The 24202-nt window shown below is 39.6% G+C and overlaps 2 protein-coding genes across 3 annotated transcripts; one reads left to right on the top strand and one right to left on the bottom strand.

The window, feature by feature from the left end:
• The first annotated feature begins 11427 nt into the window (after positions 1-11427).
• LOC116263888 (chloroplastic lipocalin) lies at positions 11428-14710 on the top strand. The gene is made up of 5 exons (XM_031643704.2): positions 11428-11672; positions 12660-12792; positions 13074-13310; positions 13423-13713; positions 14260-14710. The coding sequence occupies exons 1-5, from the start codon at positions 11623-11625 to the stop codon at positions 14536-14538; spliced, it is 990 nt and encodes a 329-aa protein (XP_031499564.1). The 5' UTR covers positions 11428-11622; the 3' UTR covers positions 14539-14710.
• A 3287-nt stretch (positions 14711-17997) lies between these two features.
• On the bottom strand, positions 17998-21989 carry LOC116263777 (protein LHCP TRANSLOCATION DEFECT). 2 transcript variants are annotated; one of them, XM_031643557.2, is made up of 2 exons: positions 21622-21989; positions 17998-18409 (listed from the first exon to the last, which is right to left on the bottom strand). In XM_031643557.2, the coding sequence occupies exons 1-2, from the start codon at positions 21877-21879 to the stop codon at positions 18149-18151; spliced, it is 519 nt and encodes a 172-aa protein (XP_031499417.1). In that variant the 5' UTR covers positions 21880-21989; the 3' UTR covers positions 17998-18148. The 2 variants fall into 2 exon arrangements, with proteins under 2 accessions (XP_031499417.1, XP_031499416.1); XM_031643556.2 differs by lacking the exon at positions 21622-21989 and adding an exon at positions 19717-20046.
• Between the last annotated feature and the right edge of the window lie 2213 nt (positions 21990-24202).

The following is a 24202-nucleotide window of genomic DNA, read 5'->3' as shown; positions in this document are numbered from 1 at the left end:
TCGTAGCCCAATGGCTGTAGGAAATGACAATGGCCATTCAACAAAGAGGCCATTGGACATGTTCAACTTGAGAAGCCATATAGTTGTTGAATGGAGAGGCCATTTGAGAGGAGGAAAAAAGTACTGAAGAAGAACGAGAAGAGGCAGACTCATTGTTAAAAACTGCAAGCATTCAGCTGCATCTGGATCCTAGGAAAGAAACATTCTCATGTTCAATCCAGTTATGTTGGCACTCAGGATTTCACTCATTCCCCACCAAATGCAGCGCACTAGGAGTAATTGATGTAAAAAAGATTGTTGGCTGCAATGAAGACGAAGGCAAATCACTAAGAGGCCACGATAGACTACTGCTGCAAGAAAAATGCTTATAACACAAATCTTGACTACATCGACCACACATGCAACAACCAACTCCATATGAAGAAAGCAAATGGCTGTTATAAAGTCTCAAAGTCCATGATATATTGTACAAAAAAGTAACAAAGAATTACAAACTAACACCTAACAATACGGGCAGGGGCGGAGGGAGGGGGGGCTGCCCGGGTGAGCCCAAGAATTTTTTTTTTATATTGAAAAAAAAAAAATTTTTAGTTTGGCCCGACCGGTCTCTCTTCTTGGCCCGACCCTAAAAAAAATCCTTGTTCCGCCCCTAGTACGGGATTAACAATCATGTTTGAACTTCAACAAAGATGCTCCCTCTCAGATCGCTCCTTTCTATTGAAGAGTATAGAAAAAATTACAAATGAGCGCCCAACGTTTGAGCGATCACCAAATCACCGCCCAACTTATGACTTTCCACAGATTACCGTGCAACTTTTTACCAAAACTCTCAAACAGCCACTTTCGCTTGCCACAATTAATATAACCTTGTGGTCAGCAAGGTATTTTGATGAATATAACCCTACGTAAGAATTCCCCCCAATCGCAGCCCAATGGCTGTAGGAAATGACAACGGCCATTCAACAAAGAGGCCATTGGACATGTTCAACTTGAGAAGCCATATAGTTGTTGAATGGAGAACCCATTTGAGAGGAAGAAAAAAGTACTGAAGAAGAACGATAAGAGGCAGACTCATTGTCAGATCCTTTAAAAGCTGCTTTTCTAATCTCTCTCTTTCTCACAAGTTCAACAACAATGGTGGCCACATAAAAACTGCAAGTATTCAGTTGCATCTGGATTCTAGGAAAAAAACATTCTCATGTTCAATCCAGTTATGTTGGCACTCAAGATTTCACTCATTCCCCACCAAATGCAGCGAAATAAGAGTAATTGATGCAAAAAAAATTGTTGGCTGCAATGAAGACGAAGGCAAATCACTAAAAGGCCACAATAGACTACTGCTGCAAGAAAAATGCTTATAACACAAATCTTGACTACATCGACCACACTGCAACAACCAACGCCATATGAAGAAAGCAAATGGCTGTTATAAAGTCTCAAAGTCCATGATATATTGTACAAAAAAGTAACAAAGAATTACAAACTAACACCTAACAATACGGGCAGGGGCGGAGGGAGGGGGGCTGCCTGAGTGAGCCCAGGAAATTTTTTTTTTTTTTAGTTTGGCCCGACCGGTCTCTCTTCTTGGCCCGACCCTAAAAAAAATCCTGGTTCCGCCCCTAGTACGGGATTAACAATCATGTTTGAACTTCAACAAAGATGCTCCCTCTCAGATCGCTCCTTTCTATTGAAGAGTATAGAAAAAATTACAAATGAGAACCCAACGTTTGAGCGATCACCAAATCACCGCCCAACTTATGACTTTCACAGATTACCGTGCAACTTTTTACCAAAACTCTCAAACAGCCACTTTCGCTTGCCACAATTAATATAACCTTGTGGTCAGCAAGGTATTTTGATGAATATAACCCTACGTAAGAATTCCCCCAATCGTAGCCCAATGGCTGTAGGAAATGACAACGGCCATTCAACAAAGAGGCCATTGGACATGTTCAACTTGAGAAGCCATATAGTTGTTGAATGGAGAGGCCATTTGAGAGGAGGAAAAAAGTACTGAAGAAGAACGAGAAGAGGCAGACTCATTGTTAAAAACTGCAAGCATTCAGCTGCATCTGGATCCTAGGAAAGAAACATTCTCATGTTCAATCCAGTTATGTTGGCACTCAGGATTTCACTCATTCCCCACCAAATGCAGCGCACTAGGAGTAATTGATGTAAAAAAGATTGTTGGCTGCAATGAAGACGAAGGCAAATCACTAAGAGGCCACGATAGACTACTGCTGCAAGAAAAATGCTTATAACACAAATCTTGACTACATCGACCACACATGCAACAACCAACTCTATATGAAGAAAGCAAATGGCTGTTATAAAGTCTCAAAGCCCATGATATATTGTACCAAAAAGTAACAAAGAATTACAAACTAACACCTAACAATACGGGCAGGGGCGGAGGGAGGGGGGGCTGCCTGGGTGAGCCCAAGAAATTTTTTTTTTATATTGAAAAAAAAAAATTTTTAGTTTGGCCCGACCGGTCTCTCTTCTTGGCCCGACCCTAAAAAAAATCCTGGTTCCGCCCCTAGTGCGGGATTAACAATTATGTTTGAACTTCAACAAAGATGCTCCCTCTCAGATCGCTCCTTTCTATTGAAGAGTATAGAAAAAATTACAAATGAGCGCCCAACGTTTGAGCGATCACCAAATCACCGCCCAACTTATGACTTTCCACAGATTACCGTGCAACTTTTTACCAAAACTCTCAAACAGCCACTTTCGCTTGCCACAATTAATATAACCTTGTGGTCAGCAAGGTATTTTGATGAATATAACCCTACGTAAGAATTCCCCCCAATCGCAGCCCAATGGCTGTAGGAAATGACAACGGCCATTCAACAAAGAGGCCATTGGACATGTTCAACTTGAGAAGCCATATAGTTGTTGAATGGAGAACCCATTTGAGAGGAAGAAAAAAGTACTGAAGAAGAACGATAAGAGGCAGACTCATTGTCAGATCCTTTAAAAGCTGCTTTTCTAATCTCTCTCTTTCTCACAAGTTCAACAACAATGGTGGCCACATAAAAACTGCAAGTTTTCAGTTGCATCTGGATTCTAGGAAAAAAACATTCTCATGTTCAATCCAGTTATGTTGGCACTCAAGATTTCACTCATTCCCCACCAAATGCAGCGAAATAAGAGTAATTGATGCAAAAAAAATTGTTGGCTGCAATGAAGACGAAGGCAAAGCACTAAAAGGCCACAATAGACTACTGCTGCAAGAAAAATGCTTATAACACAAATCTTGACTACATCGACCACACCTGCAACAACCAACGCCATATGAAGAAAGCAAATGGCTGTTATAAAGTCTCAAAGTCCATGATATATTGTACAAAAAAGTAACAAAGAATTACAAACTAACACCTAACAATACGGGCAGGGGCGGAGGGAGGGGGGGCTGCCTGAGTGAGCCCAGGAAATTTTTTTTTTTTTTAGTTTGGCCCGACCGGTCTATCTTCTTGGCCCGACCCTAAAAAAAATCCTGGTTCCACCCCTAGTACGGGATTAACAATCATGTTTGAACTTCAACAAAGATGCTCCCTCTCAGATCGCTCCTTTCTATTGAAGAGTATAGAAAAAATTACAAATGAGAACCCAACGTTTGAGCGATCACCAAATCACCGCCCAACTTATGACTTTCACAGATTACCGTGCAACTTTTTACCAAAACTCTCAAACAGCCACTTTCGCTTGCCACAATTAATATAACCTTGTGGTCAGCAAGGTATTTTGATGAATATAACCCTACGTAAGAATTCCCCCCAATCGTAGCCCAATGGCTGTAGGAAATGACAACGGCCATTCAACAAAGAGGCCATTGGACATGTTCAACTTGAGAAGCCATATAGTTGTTGAATGGAGAGGCCATTTGAGAGGAGGAAAAAAGTACTGAAGAAGAACGAGAAGAGGCAGACTCATTGTTAAAAACTGCAAGCATTCAGCTGCATCTGGATCCTAGGAAAGAAACATTCTCATGTTCAATCCAGTTATGTTGGCACTCAGGATTTCACTCATTCCCCACCAAATGCAGCGCACTAGGAGTAATTGATGCAAAAAAGATTGTTGGCTGCAATTAAGACGAAGGCAAATCACTAAGAGGCCACGATAGACTACTGCTGCGAGAAAAATGCTTATAACACAAATCTTGACTACATCGACCACACATGCAACAACCAACTCCATATGAAGAAAGCAAATGGCTGTTATAAAGTCTCAAAGTCCATGATATATTGTACCGAAAAGTAACAAAGAATTACAAACTAACACCTAACAATACGGGCAGGGGCGGAGGGAGGGGGGCTGCCCGGGTGAGCCCAAGAATTTTTTTTTTTTATATTGAAAAAAAAAAATTTTTAGTTTGGCCCGACCGGTCTCTCTTCTTGGCCCGACCCTAAAAAAAATCCTGGTTCCGCCCCTAGTACGGGATTAACAATGAGTGACATCCTAAGTACTGAAGAAGAACGAGAAGAGGCAGACAAATTAAAAAAAAACTGCAAGCATTCAGCTGCATCTGGATCCTAGGAAAGAAACATTCTCATGTTCAATCTAGTTATGTTGGCACTTAGGATGTCACTCATTCCCCACCAAATGCAGCGCACTAAGAGTAATTGATGTAAAAAAGATTGTTGGCTGCAATGAAGACGAAGGCAAATCACTAAGAGGCCACGATAGACTACCTGCAAGAAAAATGCTTATAACACAAATCTTGACTACATCGACCACACCTGCAACAACCAACGCCATATGAAGAAAGCAAATGGCTGTTATAAAGTCTCAAAGTCCATGATATATTGTACAAAAAAGTAACAAAGAATTACAAACTAACACCTAACAATGCGGGCAGGGGCGGAGGGAGGGGGGCTGCCCGGGTGAGCCCAAGAAATTTTTTTTTTATATTGAAAAAAAAATTTTTTTTTTTAGTTTGGCCAGACCGGTCTCTCTTCTTGGCCCGACCCTAAAAAAAATCCTGGTTCCGCCCCTAGTACGGGATTAACAAACAAGCCCCTCATATTTGAACTTCAACAAAGATGCTCCCTCTCAGATCGCTCCTTTCTATTGAAGAGTATAGAAAAAATTACAAATGAGCGCCTAACGTTTGAGCGATCACCAAATCACCGCCCAACTTATGACTTTCCACAGATTACCGTGCAACTTTTTACCAAAACTCTCAAACAGCTACTCTCGCTTGCCACAATTAATATAACCTTGTGGTCAGCAAGGTATTTTGATGAATATAACCCTACGTAAGAATTCCCCCCAATCGCAGCCCAATGGCTGTAGGAAATGACAACGGCCATTCAACAAAGAGGCCATTGGACATGTTCAAATTGAGAAGCCATATAGTTGTTGAATGGAGATGCCATTTGAGAGGAGGAAAAAAGTACTGAAGAAGAACGAGAAGAGGCAGACTCATTGTCACATCCTTTGAAAGCTGCTTTTCTAATCTCTCTCTTTCTCACAAGTTTAACAACAATGGTGGCCTCAAGTATTTACAGATGCGCGTCCATCTTGGCCTCAAGAATTGAGACCTCTAGTGGAGTGATAGATATTTAAAAGGAAAATCAACATGATTTTTTTGTCTTACACCATGAAAAGACATTGAAAAAGCTTCAACTGGAGAGTCAAGCATGGAACTCCGTGGAGCTCCTCCCCTTCAGGCAACAGACCAGTGGAAGGCTTTGCTATGTCGTCTTTCGTCGTATGCCGGCCGCTTGATCACAATTAACGGAACCTTGAAGGGGAGGAACCTGCAGCGGGTCCTGATTGGGGAGGAGATGACGATCATGTTCCACATGATTAATCAGTTCCATTTAACACTCCAACAAGGACACAATATTTAGTACTTAAATTAAGTACTTTTCCTCATTTATTGACACTCCATTGGTGATTCGTGCATGCATAGTTGTAATTGTTGTTGAGCTGTTTTAGATTTTTTTGTAAATAAGTATTTATTGTATACTTTAAACCATTTTACTTGTTTCTTTTTGTCCATTTAAATGCTTGTGCATCCCGCCATCTTGATAGACAGTCTAAATTGTGCATGTTTCAGTACTATAGACAAAAGCAGAGCCAAGGTAGGACCTGCATGGGGGCTGGTCTTACCTCAAAAAAAAAAATTTTTTTTTTAACTTACATGTAAATTTTTATAAAATTTCACTTGTTTCATATAATTTTTTTTAAAAAATACGTGCAAATTTTAGAAAAATTCAATTGTTCTATATAAAATTTTGAAAAATAAATATTTCGATCAAAATCAAAATTTGGAAACTTTAATTCAGGTTGTCGCCCTGACTACGGAATAAGATAATTGGCTATTGTTAAGCTTCTAGCCTGCGGCCTAAGCATGGTCTTCATGGTTCTCGCCTGCTGCCCCTCTGAAACAACAGTAAACCCCACGGTATCTCACTCTCTCTTGTCACCATCAAGCGTCACTGTCTCTCTCTTGTTGGAGGAAACATTAATCTACTTGAATACTTCGTTTCAATTGGTTTTTATTAACAAAATTCTTTGTGTTGTTTTTTACTTTTGTTAATATTTACAAAAGATAACAAAGATGGAGGAGCTAACCTTGATGGAGGAAACACCACTAGTGGATGGTGCTGTGATAGAGATCCCAACTATTTGTAGCGATCAAACTAAGGAGGAATGGGAGGTTGAAGAAGCATACGAACTGCTTGCCAAAGCAGAGATCTTCATTAGAAATTTCTTTCGGCAAATGAACGAGCAGGTTGAGGAATAAAGGATGTTGGGGAATGACTAAGGAGTGTACTAAAATCCTATTTGCAAATATCTACAACATCCCACCATCTCGATAGACAATCTTAACTTGTGCATATTTTAGTACTATAGTCAGGGGTAGAGCCAAGGTAGGACTTGCATGGGCCTTGGTCTTACCTCAATTTTTTTTTTAATTTATATGTAATTTTTTTATAAAATTTTACTTGTTTCATATAATTTTTTTTAAAAAAAATTACATGCAAATTTTAGAAAAATCCACTTGTTTTATATAAAAATTTTGAAAAATAATATTTTGATCGTAATCAAAATTTGCAAACTTTAATTCAAACTGTTGTCGTGACTACGGAATGAGATAATTGGCTGTTGTTAAGCTCTAGCCTGCGGCCTAAGCATGGTCTTCATGGTCCTTGCCTGTTGCCTCCTCTGCAACAACAACAAACCCCACAGTATCTCACTCTCTCTTGTCTCCATCAAGTGTTGTTGTCTCTCTCTCGTTGGGGGCAGCAGTAATATACTTGAATACTTCGTTTCAGTTGGTTTCTATTAACAAAATTCTTTGTGTTGCTTTTGACTTTTGTTGCCGTTTACAGAAGATAACGAAGATGGAGGAGTTAGCATTCATAGAGGAGCCACCAGTAGTGGATGGTGCTATGATAGAGATCCCAACTATTTGTGCTATCAAACTAGGGAGGAAGGGGAGGTGGAAGAAGCGGACGAACTGCTTGCCAAAGTAGAGAGCTTTATTAGAAATTTCTTCTGGCAAATGAACGAGCAGGTTGATGAATAAAGGATGTTGGGAAATGACTAAGAAGTGTACTAAAATCCTATTTGTAAATATATACAATACCAAATGCTTTCTCATCTTTCCAGGGTTTAGTTTGATGGAAGAATCCCCTCTGCAGTCTTGTCCAACCTCTTTCACTGCTCTCATGTGAAAGACAATAGTCCTGTGGGCCCTGGACAGCCAGTGGGGTGGACAACTGCCATCGACCTTCACCGGCTGTCCATAGAGGGGCGGGCGAGTGTCGCCATGCATTCCGTCGATAGATAGGTTGTGTGTGTCGACCTTGCTGTGACTTGCAGCAGACTCATATTAGGAACATTCTATCAGAAATTGGCTTAATGTAAACCACCAAGAGGAAGATCTCCAAGTTTGATTTTGATCTTTTAATCTAGAAGAGACTGTGCTATTTGAAGTTAATATGCAGGGATTTATGTACCGCCATTTTCCCCATTTCCATCTGAAAGTCTTCTTCTCTTGCAACCAGGGGGGGCTTCGCCCGGGCCATGGCCCGGGTGAGCCCAGGAATTTTTTTTTTACATTGAAAAAATCAAATTTTTTTAGTTTGGCCCGACCGGTCGCTCCTCGTCGCTCCTCTTGGCCCGACCCTGGCCCGGCCTGCAAATAGTCTTGGCCCGACCCTAGAAAAAATCCTGGCTCTGCCCCTTGCAACGATTGTCGGCGTTGATCATACTTTTTTCCTGCTGCCTGAGATAGGCCTCTTCCCTTCAACAAGGTCAGACCATGATATCCCTTTTTTCTTTGTTAGGATGAATTTCAGTTTGGAGGAGATCAAATGTTGATCAGGATTCTTACTTGCAATTGTTGATAGATGACCATAACTGAACGACCTTTCTGTGAATGGCCGACCAAGGGTGGGCGTCTGGCCGAGCTATCGGTGGGTACCCGATACCTGGTTCGGTACAGGCCCGGTCCGAAAACCCTGGCCCGGGCTGGCTCGGATCAGCTTGACGAGGGCCCAATCCAGCCCAATAACTATTATTTTTTATGAATAATATATATTTATTATTAAAAATATATTTTATATTAAAAAAATTTATTTTTATATTATTTTTTTTATTATAACCTGGCTGGGTTGAGCCGGCCCAAACTCAAATTCCGGGTATCAGGCCTGGGCCTCGGCCCGAGTTTCGGTCATCAAGCCGGCTTGAATCCGGTTTTTACCAGGCTGGCTGGGCCAGCCCGATGCCCACCCCTACAGCCGACAGCCGTTGACCCTCGCTTGCTGGTTGAGGGCAAAAGACAATCGAGTGATTATACCAAAATGTTGGGGGCTTCGTTGTTAAAGTTCAAACAGTAGGAGCTTATTTGTTAAAAACTATACATTAATCACCCATATCTTCAACCCCATTATTCCATAAAACGCAATAATATGTGAGAAACCAGCAGAGAGTTTGGAAGTTAAATGGCTTCTAATGAAGTGCATATCATCTATCAGCTAATGAATGTTCCTTCAATTCTCCGATGCTTTTTTCTGGCGACGTGGCTCTTGGATGCAGACGAAACAGCGGACGCCTTTGCGAGCAAGAAGCGAGGTACTCACCATACCAAAAAGATGAAGACTGTTAACGACATTTTAGGTGCTTGCGATGGGACAGATGCGACTTCCCTCATCAGTCATGTGGAAAGGTTATGGAAAGGTCAGGACTCTTTTAAAAGGTCAGGTCAAATTTCGGGTCATTTCTTGGTGAACATGATCTGCAATAATATCTTCGATCCCTACTAAAATGTGCCAGAATAAAGAAAGAACAGGTAGGGAAGTGAAAAACACTTGGGATATGAGAATCAAAGGAGGTGGGAAAGCAGCAGCCATTCTTACAATTTTTGGTCAAGTGAGTACTAATGACATTTGTTTGCACAGTGAGTACTAATGACATACAATTTTTGGTCAAGTGAGTACTAATGGCTATCGTTTTGGTTGAGTCTAGAAGAATTTCATACATGCCAGTAGGCCGCCTGAAAACCACCAGTGCCAATGCTCGGAAAGGGAGACAGTCGCGATAGCGAAAGAAACTGGTGGGTGGAATCAGTAAAGGGACGAACTCAACCATGTGAATTACTGAAGTTGATGAAGTGATTCAGGTCAGAGCAAAGCAACCAGTGACCTTCAGTCTCATTAATGGAAAGGTTATGGAATCGCAGTCTTGACCTTTCAAAAGAGTCATGACCTTTCCTCTTGGTCAATTTGAACTCGATTTGGTTGCAGAAACAGCATTCCCACAAAAAAAAAATTATTCTTTGTCAATTTGAACTCGATTTGGCTGCAGAAACAGCATTCTATACTTTTTGCTCTAAAAACATTTAACCAGGGGCAGAGGCAAGTGTGAGAATTATGTGGCCAATTGCCTACACATGCCCACAAAAAAAAAATTATTTTCATATTGATATTTGAGAAAAGTTTTCATCAATTATATATTGGTGATTTTCAAAAATTCAAAATTTTATAACCAATGCTCGTTAGCTGAAATTTTGGCTTTCATTTAACCTTTGGAGTATTTCACTTACTTTCGTTACCTGAAACTCGAGCTGGAACTCGACTTGACTCTACCACTTTTTTTAAACTCATTTTAACTATTTTCTCATAATTCAGCATTCATTATATAGTAGAGCCAAGTCACGTTTAATTTAACTGAATTCTTACAATTGGAACGCGATGATTCATTTAACATTTCAAGCAAACATTTGAACTCGAGCTTGACTCGTTTGTAAACAAGTCAATCTCAAATTGTGCAGCTGTGATGAAAGCAAGTGAAATTAGAGTATTGATTTAAGATTAGAGAAACAATAAAAAATTAAAGTTTCTAAAATAAATCATTATTCTAATTTTTATATAGAATAATTGAAATTTTTTAAAATTTACATGTAATTTTTTTTTTTGAGGTAGGGCTAGGGCCCATGCGCCCGCCCTCCTTGGCTCCGCCCCTGTTGGTGGTCATGTTGTAGCGACGTTTTTAGTTTGACTCCTGAAGAAGGCTATCGTGAAGGTATCGAAAATTGTTGATAATGAAATTAAGAGTACCATTATGACTGTCAAATGGACTCTCTCTCTAATTAAAATGGCTTTGTACCTAATGAAATGACATAAATGAAGCATGGAACCAGTTTGAAGCAATTCTTTTTGGAGACGCCTACTTATTGGCCAAAGGGGTTGATAAATCTATAACTCGGTGTTTAAATGGTTTCAGCCACTCAATTTTGATTAGCCAATTAAAAAAAAGTCATGAACCGGTCTATTGCATGAACTTGTCCATTAATAAAAAGAACTAATATTTAGAACTACAGACTCAGTTGACAAACATTAATCTGATCCTTAAAAGACTGGTGCCGTGCCAAGTCCAAACACATTACAAAAATCAAATGAACTGGTCCAATCCATTTCCTGCTAGTGAAAAATCAGCACGCAGGGGCAGAGTCAAGGTAGGACCCACATGAGCTAATGGCTTTACCTCAATTTTTTTTTTTTAAAAAGAAATTTTGTAGATAAATTTTAAAAAATTTTATGGTTATATATACAAAATTTTGAAAAATGATATTTCCGTCCTAATCAAAATTTAAAAACTTTAATTTGATCCCCTCATAAATTTTTTTTTGTTGTTTTTCTTTTTTTTCCTTTGCTCGTTGAGCCACCCAGTTTTTGGTAATGAATTTCTCGTGCTCCTTTCATAACTGCCAAAATCTTATTTTTATTGTAAATATCTTTCTGGCCAAGTGGTGGTCGATTGTCGTAAGTTAAGCCATACTTTAGTAGCCTTAACGTTTGTTGGGAATTTCGACTCTTTGGATGTCTCGTTCAACATTTACCATTGTACGTATGAAGTAGGATATTCGTTGTAAAAGCACTTACGTTTGGGCTTAAGTGGGAGACGAGCATGGGGCTGGAAATCAGTTAATGGGCAAGGGGCCCAAACCCTGCAGGTCGCAGACAAAGCACCAGCTGGTTAGCGTCATGCTCTCTCACATCACAGCAGAGAAGTTGCGAGTGTACGAGAGCTACGGCACACCAGGCTCCTCTCCCGATCGCCTGCACCAATTGGGCAATTGAAGGGGAGAGAGGGGTAGAGAGGATGCTCCTCCAAGCGTCGTCCCTTCTTCCATTTTCCCCATCTCTGCCCAGGTATTGGATGAATTCCCAATCTCTTTTTCAATCAATACCCAATCTCTCTCTCTCTGTGCGTGTGTGTGTGTGTGTGAAACTCTTGGTTTCTTCTCATTCTTGGCATTATACTGGTTGTTTCTCTAAGCGTTGCATTGTGCTGGTTTTCGAGGAACGGTTCCTGGATTTGTGATTGTTGGAGTGAAGCATCAATGAATTCTTCCAACAGTGCTTATATTAGCTTGGATGAGGCTTGAGGAAGATTTCCATCTTGCTTCTACATTGGGTTCTTCTTGAGACCTATCCCACTTTCCTTTCTTCATGGATGTCGACGCATTTTACTGTTCTTATGCTCATGGCGTACATTATATCTGTTTTCCGATTATATTTAAATAGTATTTCCCAGAGTGGGCTATTAAGAAAGTCTTTTGTGTATAGCTGAGACATGCATTTTTTTCTTTTGCCTCCATTGGCTTGTAACTTTGATGCAAGTTAATTCTTTGCGAGAAATTATTCGAATATGGACATTCTTTTCCTGGTTTACAAATTATGCATGATGGTATGGATGTTTGAATATCCAAAACAGTAAATAAGTCAACCATGTGCATTGCTGATGGAGTTCATGATGAAGAACCAAGCATAAGGGGAAATAACTGCTTCGAGAGAGAACAGAAAAATGAAGCAGAAGTATGCCATGGGTTGTGGATATGGATGTTGAAACAGAAACATTCAAACCAACTGACAGACGTTCTTTTCATGTTTATTGTGGCAAATTCATTCTTGAAAGTTTTCTTTTGAATAGATTCTCTTCAATGTCTTCAAAGGCCCAGTGGTCATAAATGTGGTGGTGAGTCATGGCGATGCCGTAACGTGTTGAAACCTGGTGACGTCCAAACGGAGCTTCTTGTGAAACAGTGATACTTAAAACATGTCGGCCGTTGTTATAATTGTGCTACTTGCTGCTATGCATGTCATTGAATTTGACATGCTCTTTTTCTGTTTCTACAGGAAGCATTCTTCAGCAGGCAGACAAAGTGCTTTTTGCTCACTGGGTCGCTCTGCTGTAAGCCGTGAAGCTATTGCGGAGAAGTTTGTATGTACTCTTGCAGCATCATGTCTACTCCTTTTACCACCTGAGAAGGTAAGTTGTTTGCGTTAAGAAGCTAATAACTGAATGGTAAAAAAAGCTAGACATAGCAAATGGGATGTTTCTGCAAGATTTGGAGCACAACTGCCTACAACTCGTTAGTTTGAAAGAGTTAAGGTTTGAATTAGCATAAGCCGACAGGCAAAGCTTATTGGTCTAGGGTCAACTCCTCTTTGGGGAATGATAATTCAGTAGGCAGAAGAGATCTTTACACCAGATAACAAACTTAAGGTTGAAATTTTACCCGATTGTGTGTCCATTTCATTCATGGCCAGGTAATTGCTGAAGAGTTATCACATAAAAATAACATGTGCCAACTTGCATCCACAATAGACGTTGGTGTAGGGTTTCCTCCTGCTGAAATGACAGATGAAAGAGGTGGACAGCTCATGATGAGGGGTATGACTGCCAAGGATTTCAACCCCATCAGATATTCTGGGAGATGGTTTGAAGTGGCTTCACTTAAGCGTGGATTTGCCGGCCAAGGGCAAGAAGATTGCCATTGCACCCAGGTATTCCTGATATCTGATGCTCTGCAGAATCTTTCATTTTTCAGATTTCAGGGCCAGTATCATTAGGATGTTTAATATCTGTAGTAGGTAAATCATTTTACGTGCCTACCAGGGTGTTTACTCATTTGATCCAAAAGTCCCAGCAATCCAAGTTGACACATTTTGTGTTCATGGTGGCCCCAATGGATATATTACTGGGATAAGAGGCAGAGTACAATGCCTGTCTGAAGAAGATTTGGAGAAAAAGGAAACGGATTTAGAGAAGCAAGAAATGATCAAGGAGAAGTGCTACCTCCGCTTCCCTACATTACCTTTCATTCCCAAGGAACCATACGATGTGATTGCAACAGACTATGATACATTCTCTCTTGTTTCTGGAGCGAAAGACAGAAGTTTTGTCCAGGTAAGTGTCTAAATTGATCTCCCATTTGTTAGTGTGAATAAGATTCCATTGCTTGTCTTCGAATTGAATTTTCAAAATTATCTTTCATGATCTTCCTTTAGTTTCGTTAGGTCCACTTTTCATCCAGTTATTAGTGGAGAGTTATATCAATATATCTTTCCTGTGAAAAGAGTAAACAAAATTTGCGTTGGGTCATCAACAAAGAGGTCTTGGTTTTGTGGTCCTAGGTGTGGTTATTTCAATCCTGAAATTCAAGGAATAAGAAGAAAAAGAACAAGTGTGAAAGCTTTGGAATAATTTCTTGTGACGATATTAAGGTGTTTTGGAGCAAATATGACTGAGGTCCTATATAATTTCTTTGATGTTTTCAGTGCCCGAAAGTGGTTTTTCCATTTAATTACCTGTTTTATAAATTTGCTTGAGCAGGAAAAAATCAGCTATGCTGAACATGTTGCTAGTTGCAGCAGATTGGCCTTGCCTGTCAAATTTGATCTTGAAATCAGCTTTTAGGCAATCTGAAATCTTGGCATTTTTCTGATGTTTCAGATATATTCACGTACCCCCAACCCTGGGCCAGAATTCATTGAGAGATACAAATCTTACCTGGCAAATTTTGGCTACGACCCTGCTAAGATTAAAGATACACCGCAGGATTGTGAGGTTATGTCTCCCGGTCAGCTTGCTCTTATGATGTCCATGTCAGGAATGCAAGAAGCCTTAACAAACCAGTTTCCTGATCTGCAACTGAGAGCCCCAGTTGAGTTTAATCCATTTACCAGTGTATTTGATACACTGAAAAAGCTAATCGAGCTCTACTTTAAGTAGCTTCCGAAGTTGCTTTCGTGAGTTTCTTATTATGTTTTCTCTTCCTTTTAAAAGAAAAGGCAGATGGATGTGCTATCCAGCGTGCCTGTCTTGTACTATGGTTCAAATAGAAATAGCACTGCTCTTGTTATCGGTAATTGATGGTAATGGAAAGGCCATGTATATAGCTTCATACGTATGCTTTTGTGGACTCTTAATCCACTGCATTTCATAATTCAGACTGATCATGCAACTTAGGCATTGATTTGATGAGAGCAAAAAAAAAAAAAAAAAAAATCTTAGCGCATCCAGGCAAGTTATCTCACAGCCAGCTGAAACAACACCAGGCCGTTCCCATCTGTCCGGTTTGCATCCATGAGAAGAGAACTAGAGACATGCCTCTTTAACACTTAGTTCCTATTTGGCTGATAATCAAGCACCTAAACACTGAGGATCTAGTGCTACCGAGTTGCAACCAAGTTGGATTTAGTGCAGCTAATAATTTGCAGGGGGGTTTGGAATCAAATTCACTGCAGCCAAAAATGACAAAATCCTTCGTACCAGATCTGACCAATTTTCAACGTAATAAAGCTTATCTAGGCATACTTAAACAGTTTTGACCAGGTGTCATGAGGCTCCCCTATGAGATGATGTTTTAGACAGCTTCTCCTTCTCCCAACCACACCTTGGGGTGCATGAGATGTTTCACTGTACATTTTGGGACGTCCTGACCCCATTGAAACATGTCTTTAGGGCTCGTTTGATGCATAGGAAAAATCATGTGCATCGGTTGAAAAATGTACGAAAGGATAAAAATTCATTCGTTCACCGTTCTTCACAACAAACGCTTAAAAATTTCACCTGAAATGTTTATTGCCATCGGGCGAAATTTCGTCTTCACAGGATCGGCTTTTTGGCGGAGACAAAAATTGAGAGCCGTTAGGGCTCTCAATTTCTCCCCTTTTTACTCTTTTCCCATGGACGCCCATCTTTTCCCCTCTTCTCTCTCGCTACACCTTGCTGTGTCTCCTCCTCCCTCGCAGTCGACGGAAGGGCTCCTCTCTTGCTGCACTCCATAGGTTTGCTTCTCCTCCTCCATCGCACTTGACGGTCTTCTCCTCCTCTCTCGTTGCACAGGTCTGTGTCTCCTTCTGTCGCAGTGTCTCCTCCTCTGTCGCGATCTTGTTCCTCACCTTTGTTGTTGCACAGGTCTCTCCTCTGTCGCTGTGTCTTCCCTTTGTTGCTGGGTCTCCTCTTCTCTTGCTGTGTTTCCTCCTCTCTCGCTGCGTCTCCTTCTCTCTCAGTGCATCTCCTACGTCGCCCGATTGCAGCCCTAGGTGAGCCCTATGCGCCTTTACATGCCACTGTGTCACACGCAAACCATCAAAAACTGGTCTTTCCTCTTTGCTATTTTTTATACGCAGGCCGTCAATACCAACAAGAGATTTGATCTTCTTCCTCTTCACCCGTCAATTTTTGAGGTACACCTCTCAGAAGAGGAAACACACCCTGCTCTTGAACACATGAAATTTCTGTTTCATTCAGCAACTTCCGCCAATACTTCATTCACTCTCGACCTAACTATGATTCTGGCATCTGGATCCAGAATCTGCAAAAGGCCTAATTAGTCTTTCTGATCGTTTTTTTATTGCCGCTCCTTTTTATCTTTTTGTTTAACACAAACTTTTGTTGATCAACAACATTTAATTACTAATGTGGTGTTATTTAATTTTGTTAATTGATAATTAGTTGTACATTCTTCAATGCTATAGTACTGAGAAATTATCAGCCAAGCATGAGTTTGTGCAGATTCATAATTGAACCATGTATGAAAGGCAACACATGCACACAGACATTTGGTTCGTTGGTAGCCAATCCTCGCTTCACATTGTCATAAAGCACATTAAACTTGAATCCATAAAAAAGACCAGCATTCATTAGCTTCTGTTGAACGGGCGGTGCTTGTTTTGAAATAAACTATATAATCGTTTTATTGGGAGGAGGATCTCCAAATCAGTTATCTTCACACTAATTAACTTTGCAACCAATGCAAACCCATTTTTGTCTTGGGTCTAATGGATGGAACCTACTGATGTCGTGGTAAACTTAGGAATTCAAATTCTACTCATTTCAATGTTGAAAATGATGTTTTGGTTTCAAATTTGACATCAGCATTTTGTTGTTTTGGAAGATCAGCTTTCATTTTCTTCCCGCGTCAAATTCGAGAGGAGAAGAAAAAAAAAAACAACTACTACTTCAGTCCGGAAAAAAGTCTTTCAAATTTTCTACCATGTGCATCAAACACGATTAATTTTACCGTACAAAAAACTATCATGTGCATCAAACAGGGTTAATTTTACCCTACAAAAAACTATCATGTGCATCAAACAAGGTTAATTTTACTACGTTAAATTCTACCTTGTCATCAAACATGATCTCAGGTTGGAAGAGGAAAAATCTCATCATGTAAATTTTTCTAGAAAAATTTACCATGGTAAATTTACCACGTTAAATTCTTTCGGTGCAAAACTATCTCCTCTGCGCTTAAAACATTATTGAGATGTCGATCACCTCAGCCAGCCTCTAAAAGGGCCTTGGTACGGCTGAGATGGAGTGTTCTCCAGACTCCAAAGTACATTTTAAGATACTCCGTCCAGCCTTTCAAACACGCCCTACGTCTCATCCAAAGGGCTTTTAGTGGAGTTATCGACTGACGAGCGAAAACTAAAGATTAAATAAAAGATCCTAATCTGAATTAATTGTTCAGCAATATGTTTAGAAAGTTTGGACTACTCTTTTTCAAGATTTACTCTTGGGCATGTCATCTAGGTTGTATTCTGGCATTATTTATAGTAAAGTGAGTTGGAGTGGTTATTTTTCATCAGTCTGCACTTTCAGACATTGCAGCCATTTTTATGGCAGAAAACCTCAGCAGGGGCATATGTAACGTCAATAAATACATCCGTTCAGAAATCTCATTAAAATAGACACACCCTCATTGTCAACTTGTGCAGTTCTATCTCCACTCGAAGAGTCTTATTCCTCTGTTTCAGATTTCAATCCTTCAGACGTTTCTTTAGCTATTCCTACTAAACTTTCCAAATCAGGGTTGCTGTAAATAAAAAATTTCATATTTTAGGGAGTGGTGGCGTGCTGTTTAGTCCATTAGTGGATTCTCTTTGGCTTGTTATGAATCTCTGCAACATTGAATCTTTATGGTCGTTATCGATAGATACCTGCCCTTCAAAAGATTGGCCTTAAAGGGCATAATTGTGGTCAAATCTCTATATGGAATCTTCCAAACGTAGTCATTCAAATTCACGAGCCTATTCTTACGAGAAGTTGGCCTTGCAGATGCTTGCAAAGATGACAAAGATGAAAATAAGTTCTATAACACTGATCCGCCGGGTCAATGCACGTTCGCAAGATGATAAGATGAAAAGAAGTTCGCAACAAGTGTGTGTCTGTGGCTGGGCTCTCTTTCATCTCTAACTTCGCATTCAAAATTTCCCTTCAACTTGTTATGCTTGGAACATAAAGAAACAAAAATTCAGGAAAAGAAGGCAATAAAATGCGAAAAAATACAGACAGTTGCACGCAGCCTACAACCCCAACGGCTTGATTTTTGCAATCATGATGCCTGAACAGTAGAAAACCCAAGAATCAGTTCTCTGATTTCCTCATCAACTGCTAGATCTAGGGCTGTCTTTCCATCAGCATTCTTTACGGTGTAGCTTGCACCAGCTCGAAGAAGCTCCTCAATCTTGGGCTTGTCGCCCTCTGAGGCTGCCATCATCAACAGAATATCAACAGGATGAATGTTTTGTTGAAGAAGAGCTTCCAATTTATCATATGTGCCCTCAACTGCGAGCATTCCCATGTAGTTATAATACTGCAAGACAAAACATGAGTTAATGAGCAGTAATGGTTGGTCTTTAGAAAATAATCTACAAAATGCAGATATGTGAGAATGTTTACAAATCCCACTTTACTTATGTGAAAGGCCATAACATCAACCTGTCTCCTATCTCCCAAGGGCCATTAAGTTTATCATTCACTCAAACTAGGCTGTCCCATCCTGAGCTTGTTGATTTTATGAATTCCATGTTCGAGCAGTATTCCCTCATTAATCTAAAGCATCAGAACTGCAGGTTGCTGCAAACGAACATCTCTGCCGTACTCTGCTGAAATAGCATGTCAATTGCCAACCATTACCTTTTTTGCTGTTATGGGCACAACTTTCTGGCTAACCTTTCAATCTGAACCAAGGACGGCAGAGAGAAGCTTGTTGTGAATGGCAAGGTTCACAAGCTGGAAGAAATGGTGAGAGGAAATGTATGGACTCGAGTCAAACTGAATTCCATGCCAGGATCATCCATAGAGAAAAGAGACAAGGCTATCATATTCACATCCATTTTCTGATACAAGGACTTATATCCTTGTTCAGGCATCCTACCAATGTTTTCTCTCGTGCAAAAAATGGAGGTAGGCAGGCCCAGCAGGACCTCGAGGGGATAAATTACAGTAAAATGAGAGTGAACAATCGGCAGATGGCAGAAACTTATAAATGAGCAACTGACTGATATAATGGAAGAGGAAATGGAAACTTAACAATGAGAAACTGACTCGCAATCTTCGACTCTTCAGAATGGAACAGCGTCGAAACCACACTTCGGATTTAAACGAGAAATATATTCGTTATTATAAGATCGCAACAAGTTAGCAAGCCTCCATCAGCTTATTTTAGCTCGGTAAACAATATAGTCGACTCACACTGTATCCACACTAATTCAGCTAGATCAATCTACTGGAGGCAAATAGACAACCCTCGAAAATCAGTACAGCAGTAATTCGTCTGCCTAAATTAAAGAACTGTTAAAATTTTCGCTGACGAAAATCTCAAGAAACAGCAGCGGTTTTCTACTAACTAAAGAAGCAACCCAACTAAGAACATTCATATTGACACAAGAAGAATTTGCAATGGATGCTCCAACAACAGGATATTATAAAGACATTAAATAACAGCCAAAACCCAAGTGAGTTACCGGCTACCACCAAACAAGACAATGGGTCTTCCCCAAGAACATTCCCTAAAACTGAAACCATTGGCTTCCGGTTGATTACTGACATCAGCAGTAACTTCCTGGAGAAGCCGTGGGAAAGAAAAGGAAACCAAAGGGAAGGAAGCAAAACACGCACGTGTTCGACGTCATCCCGGTCGAAATCGTCTCGCTTCTGGCTACCGTAGATGCCAGCGTCCTCGGCGTCTGCGCCTCTGCTTCCGAATTTGAACCAGCATTTGGCTCTGGAACCGGAGGTTGGTCCAGGAACTACCCTGAAACTCGCATTTCTGACGAAGCCCAAGTTCCTGAAACCTAAAAACCTAGAACTTGGGAGAGGAAGGGAGCGGGCAGAGTGGGAAGAAGAGAGAGAAGGGGAGAGGAAGCGAAGCGCAGCGGCAGCCATGACCAAACCCGGAGCTCTCGCGTGGCTCCTGCGGCCTTCTTATCCGTTTATAGCGATAATATCCGGGGCAGTCCCTCAGATTTTCTCCGATATCGTGGGGACGCCTCTCCAGTTGATGAGGAAACCGGGTTGGGGTCGGGCATGTCTGACACATCCTTATTCTCTATGTCTCAAACCGATTAAACAAGACGAAGGTTGTGGGTTCAGATCTAAATCGTGAACCCGTTTTAAGTTTTAACCATGGGTTGGTTCTTGGATCTGACTAGTATAAATCAGAGCCCGTTTAGACCCAAATCATCTTGAGCAGGTGGCCCCAGCGGCGATTAATTGAATATTTTTATTTATTTAAAAATATTCATCAATTAATAATATATTTTTCAAATAAAAACAGAGGAAGAAAGCGACATAACAGTTAGAGATGTTAATATATTTGATTTAAGTCTAATATCCAATCGAACCATTCTCAAAAAATCAAACAAAGAAAAAATTTTAATATCTAATGAAAAAAATCAGATCAGATTCGTATTTAAGAAATAACATTCGCTCAAATTCACGTCGAATTTAAGTTTAAATAAATATCATATATTCAATGCTCTTACATTTTGAAATTTTGGAAATCTAACCATATTAAGTTCAAAATTTATATTTAGATTCAGATATGAAAGTAAACTTTGGATTTAGATCAAATTCAAATTGTGAAATTAAATTTTAGATTTAGATATTCAAATCTGAATCCAAATGAATTAACCAAGATAGCAGTGGGCCTGTTAATAGGAAACTGGAGGCCCCGAACACGGTGTTCTATGACCATGTTAGTAAACTAATTGAAACACGGTTTTAAGCCAATCAGAACTCTGAACATATGTCCATTTGGGGAAGGCCATGTTAGTAGACTATTAAAACAGTCAGAACAAGAATATTGAGTTTTTGAAACATATGTTAAATCAATAGTGTAAGAATAACTTAAATCTTACTTTATGAAATATAAATGTAATTATAAATATTATCCACATACTTAGTAACGCAAGTTTGAATATAATCACATAATAAAAAACATAGGTCTTCAAAACACGCATATGTTTTACCATCCGAATGTTTTTGTTATCAACTAATGCACTTCAGAAGTGCATGTAAAATCATCCATGTTCACTAATTGCAACTCAATTTGCTTTGACGAGTTTGCTTATCTATATGCAGTAGACTTGTTTTCGAGCAGACTCTTTTAATGAATTTTGTTGGATTCGTTCTATAGCTTGCAAAAATAATTTTGACTGTCAGAACTGATTAAATGTAGACTCAACATATATGATTTCAAAATAATCGAGACCTAATCACTGGAACAGAATGCGTGCTGCATTGCATAATGAATGAACATGAAAACGAAACTGTTGAATCTAATCTTGGCGGCAAAAACACACATTTTTCCGGTGAAAAAAAGCGTGCACTTTTGTCGAACAACGATGCATAAATGACATTTTTATGACAAATTTCGTTCCAAAGAACAAAATCGATAGATCTTCTTGTTAAATCAGTCTGAACTTGAGAAGGAGACGCAACAATTTATACATTCTCAATTAGGCGTAAAGAAACGGCTTCTGCAGGAACGGTCTAACGAACTAAGAGAAGAGGAAGAAGAACCTGATCAACATCGTCGGCGGTGTAATCGTTGCGTTTCTGGCTGGCATAGATGCCGGCGCCCTCGGCGTCGGTGCCGAGATTGAACCAGCATTTGGTTCTGTACCCTGAGGCCGGGCCGCGGATGACTCTGAAGTTCGCGCTCTTCACGAAACCCAAGTTCCTGAACCCCAGAAACCCAGAGGTTGGCTTATGCCGGGGAGAGGGCGCCGAAGCAAGGGAAGAGGAAGGGGAGAAGACGCAGAGTGCATGGGCGGCCATGGCGGACGGAGAGTGGCAGGAAGCCTTTGTTGCAGAAATTAGAGACCAGACGATGACTTGCAGTAGTTAATAAGAGGAGACAACTTCATCCATGGCCGTGCTTTTATAGCTGGGACTGGTAAAAATCTTCTTTCTCTCTGATCTCTCTGTTTTTTTTTTTTTTTTTTTTTTTCTTTTGTTTTCTGAAGAGTCATCTTCTTTCTTATCCGTTGTTGAGGATTTCGGTGGGGCCCAGCGCTTTTATCTTTGAACAGGTGGGCCCGTCGTCTTGCTGGTTACCGTGGCTGGATTCGATCGGCTCCCTCGGTATTTCGGCTCCTGGTTTAGGTCACAACCCAAGAGCTCAATCTCGCAGTCCTTTTTTTTTTTTTTCTTAAAAATAATTCCAAATTTTATTCTTCTTCTCCCAAAAAAAAAAAGTGAATTCATATAAATCAGGTTCCGAATGGTTGCAGATTTGAGAAATTCACCGTGTTTCATAAATATATCATAAACATTCAATTAAATTTATGAAACATTTTAGATTTCATCACTATACCAAACTTTGGATTAGATTCATGAGATACTCACAAAGTATTCTACAGCAGTAGTGTACCCACGTAATGACTGGTGTAGACAATTGTTCATACCAATCTTTTAAAATTTTTTTATTTTTAATTAGATATCTTTTAATATATATATATATATATATATATATATATATATATATATATATATATATATATATATATATGTGCGCGCCTCATTATGAACAAGTGTCCATCCAACTAATGTTTTTGACTTAATTTGTAAATGTCTCGTGAATCTATACATTAGGATAAGTTCATGAAACTAGTTTTAATGTTTTATGAATCCACCACAACTTCAACTATTTGACATTAAAAAAAACTTGTGGTATTATCATGAAGTACATAAAATGTGTTCGTAAAGCCAAACCACCCTTCAAAAGTCTAAAAAAATCCAAAATCTAAAGAGAAAATGAAATAGACCCGAATTCAAAGTAGACAGATATGATGGGGATGCTGAACACTCTATGACCTACCTGCTGACAAACAAGATGCGGATCTAAAATCCGTGGTTTTGAGATGGGGTGTTTGATAGAACCCTGGATTTCTCATTAAATCCGAATTGAGATCCGGTGCTATCGTGCGGCTCCTAAATATCTCAATCATATGAATATGATGTAGATGGTCTGTATGATAAGGAGCAATATTTGAATAAACATACGATTTTATGACATTTTAGAAAACAGAAAATAATGGCGATATCAACATTTTTGTGATTGTAAGAGACGTGTAGTTGCAGTCAAAAGCAGAGTTTCTTATCATGCGGATAATATAAGTCACACTAAGGGCTTTGGAAATATAACACCCCAAAGATTTTATTTGTGAGAGATTTTCAAAGGATTATAAATGGGGTTATTACATAAATGGTTCTTTTAGTTTTTAGCCTTTTTGAAACTGAAGCTTAAGCTGTTAGGAAGCAGGTTGGAATCTGCATAACCAAAGGCCCGAGCCTATGAGTACGTCGGATTGTTACAGTAGTGGTATGAGAACAAATTCAACACTCGAACTCTTGAATTTGAGCTTACTTTGTTTTAGGCCCGAGTTCAGGAGTGAGTCGGGTCATTCTCAGTGGTATGAGGGTCAAATCTACATTCGAACCTCTTGTCAAAATTGACATGCTTGGCTAACTCGAGTTCAGCCTATCCAGTCTTGAATTTGAGCTTAGCTTGTTCCAGTTGGTGAACTTGGGCTCATGGAGGTTGCCTTGAGACAAGTTTGAATTGGTTGACTCGTTCTTGAGCCGAGTTTATTCAAGACTAAAGTCGAGCTTGTGCTAGCCTACCTAGGGGTGCCTATACTGGATTAGACATCCAATCATAGTACTAAAAACAAAAAATTGAATGTGAAAAAAAAAATTAATGGGAAAATATGATTAGATCCGAATTTAAGAAATAACATCTGATTGGATTCAGTTTTAAGTAATTGCATAATCAGATTCAAATTCAATTTTAAATAAATTATAACAAAATCCAATATCCATACATTTTGAAAGTTGGTTCCCAACAAATCACAATGTGATTAAGATTCAATTGTATATCTATCTAAAGTGAATTTTAATGTCAGATGCATATTGGATTCAAACTTATGTAAGTTTTTCTTCTTTCGTATTCGAATGCGACTTTAAACCTGAATATATGAACATCTAATAAATCATCAGATATGGTAGAAACATTCATTTCAGATCGAGTATGTTGACATCTAACCTAACAAATGAAAATTCTTATAACGCTGACATATTTTCTTAGTTTGTTGAACCA

The sequence above is a fragment of the Nymphaea colorata genome, chromosome 11 (genome assembly GCF_008831285.2).
Source record: "Nymphaea colorata isolate Beijing-Zhang1983 chromosome 11, ASM883128v2, whole genome shotgun sequence".
Lineage (NCBI taxonomy): Eukaryota > Viridiplantae > Streptophyta > Magnoliopsida > Nymphaeales > Nymphaeaceae > Nymphaea > Nymphaea colorata.
The sequence above is the reverse complement of the archived record's forward strand: the minus strand, read 5'-3'. Positions and strand labels throughout refer to the sequence as shown.

Bases quoted from the DNA above. Each gene is read 5' to 3' on its own strand.
- LOC116263777 (XM_031643556.2), bottom strand. From the start codon at position 19,983: ATGGCTGCCGCTGCGCTTCGCTTCCTCTCCCCTTCTCTCTCTTCTTCC. The intron at 18,410-19,716 runs GTGCGTGTTTTG...TTTGTCTTGCAG, and splicing joins ACCGGGATGACGTCGAACAC to TATTATAACTACATGGGAAT.
- LOC116263888 (XM_031643704.2), top strand. From the start codon at position 11,623: ATGCTCCTCCAAGCGTCGTCCCTTCTTCCATTTTCCCCATCTCTGCCC. The intron at 11,673-12,659 runs GTATTGGATGAA...CTGTTTCTACAG, and splicing joins TTTTCCCCATCTCTGCCCAG to GAAGCATTCTTCAGCAGGCA. The intron at 13,714-14,259 runs GTAAGTGTCTAA...CTGATGTTTCAG, and splicing joins AAGACAGAAGTTTTGTCCAG to ATATATTCACGTACCCCCAA.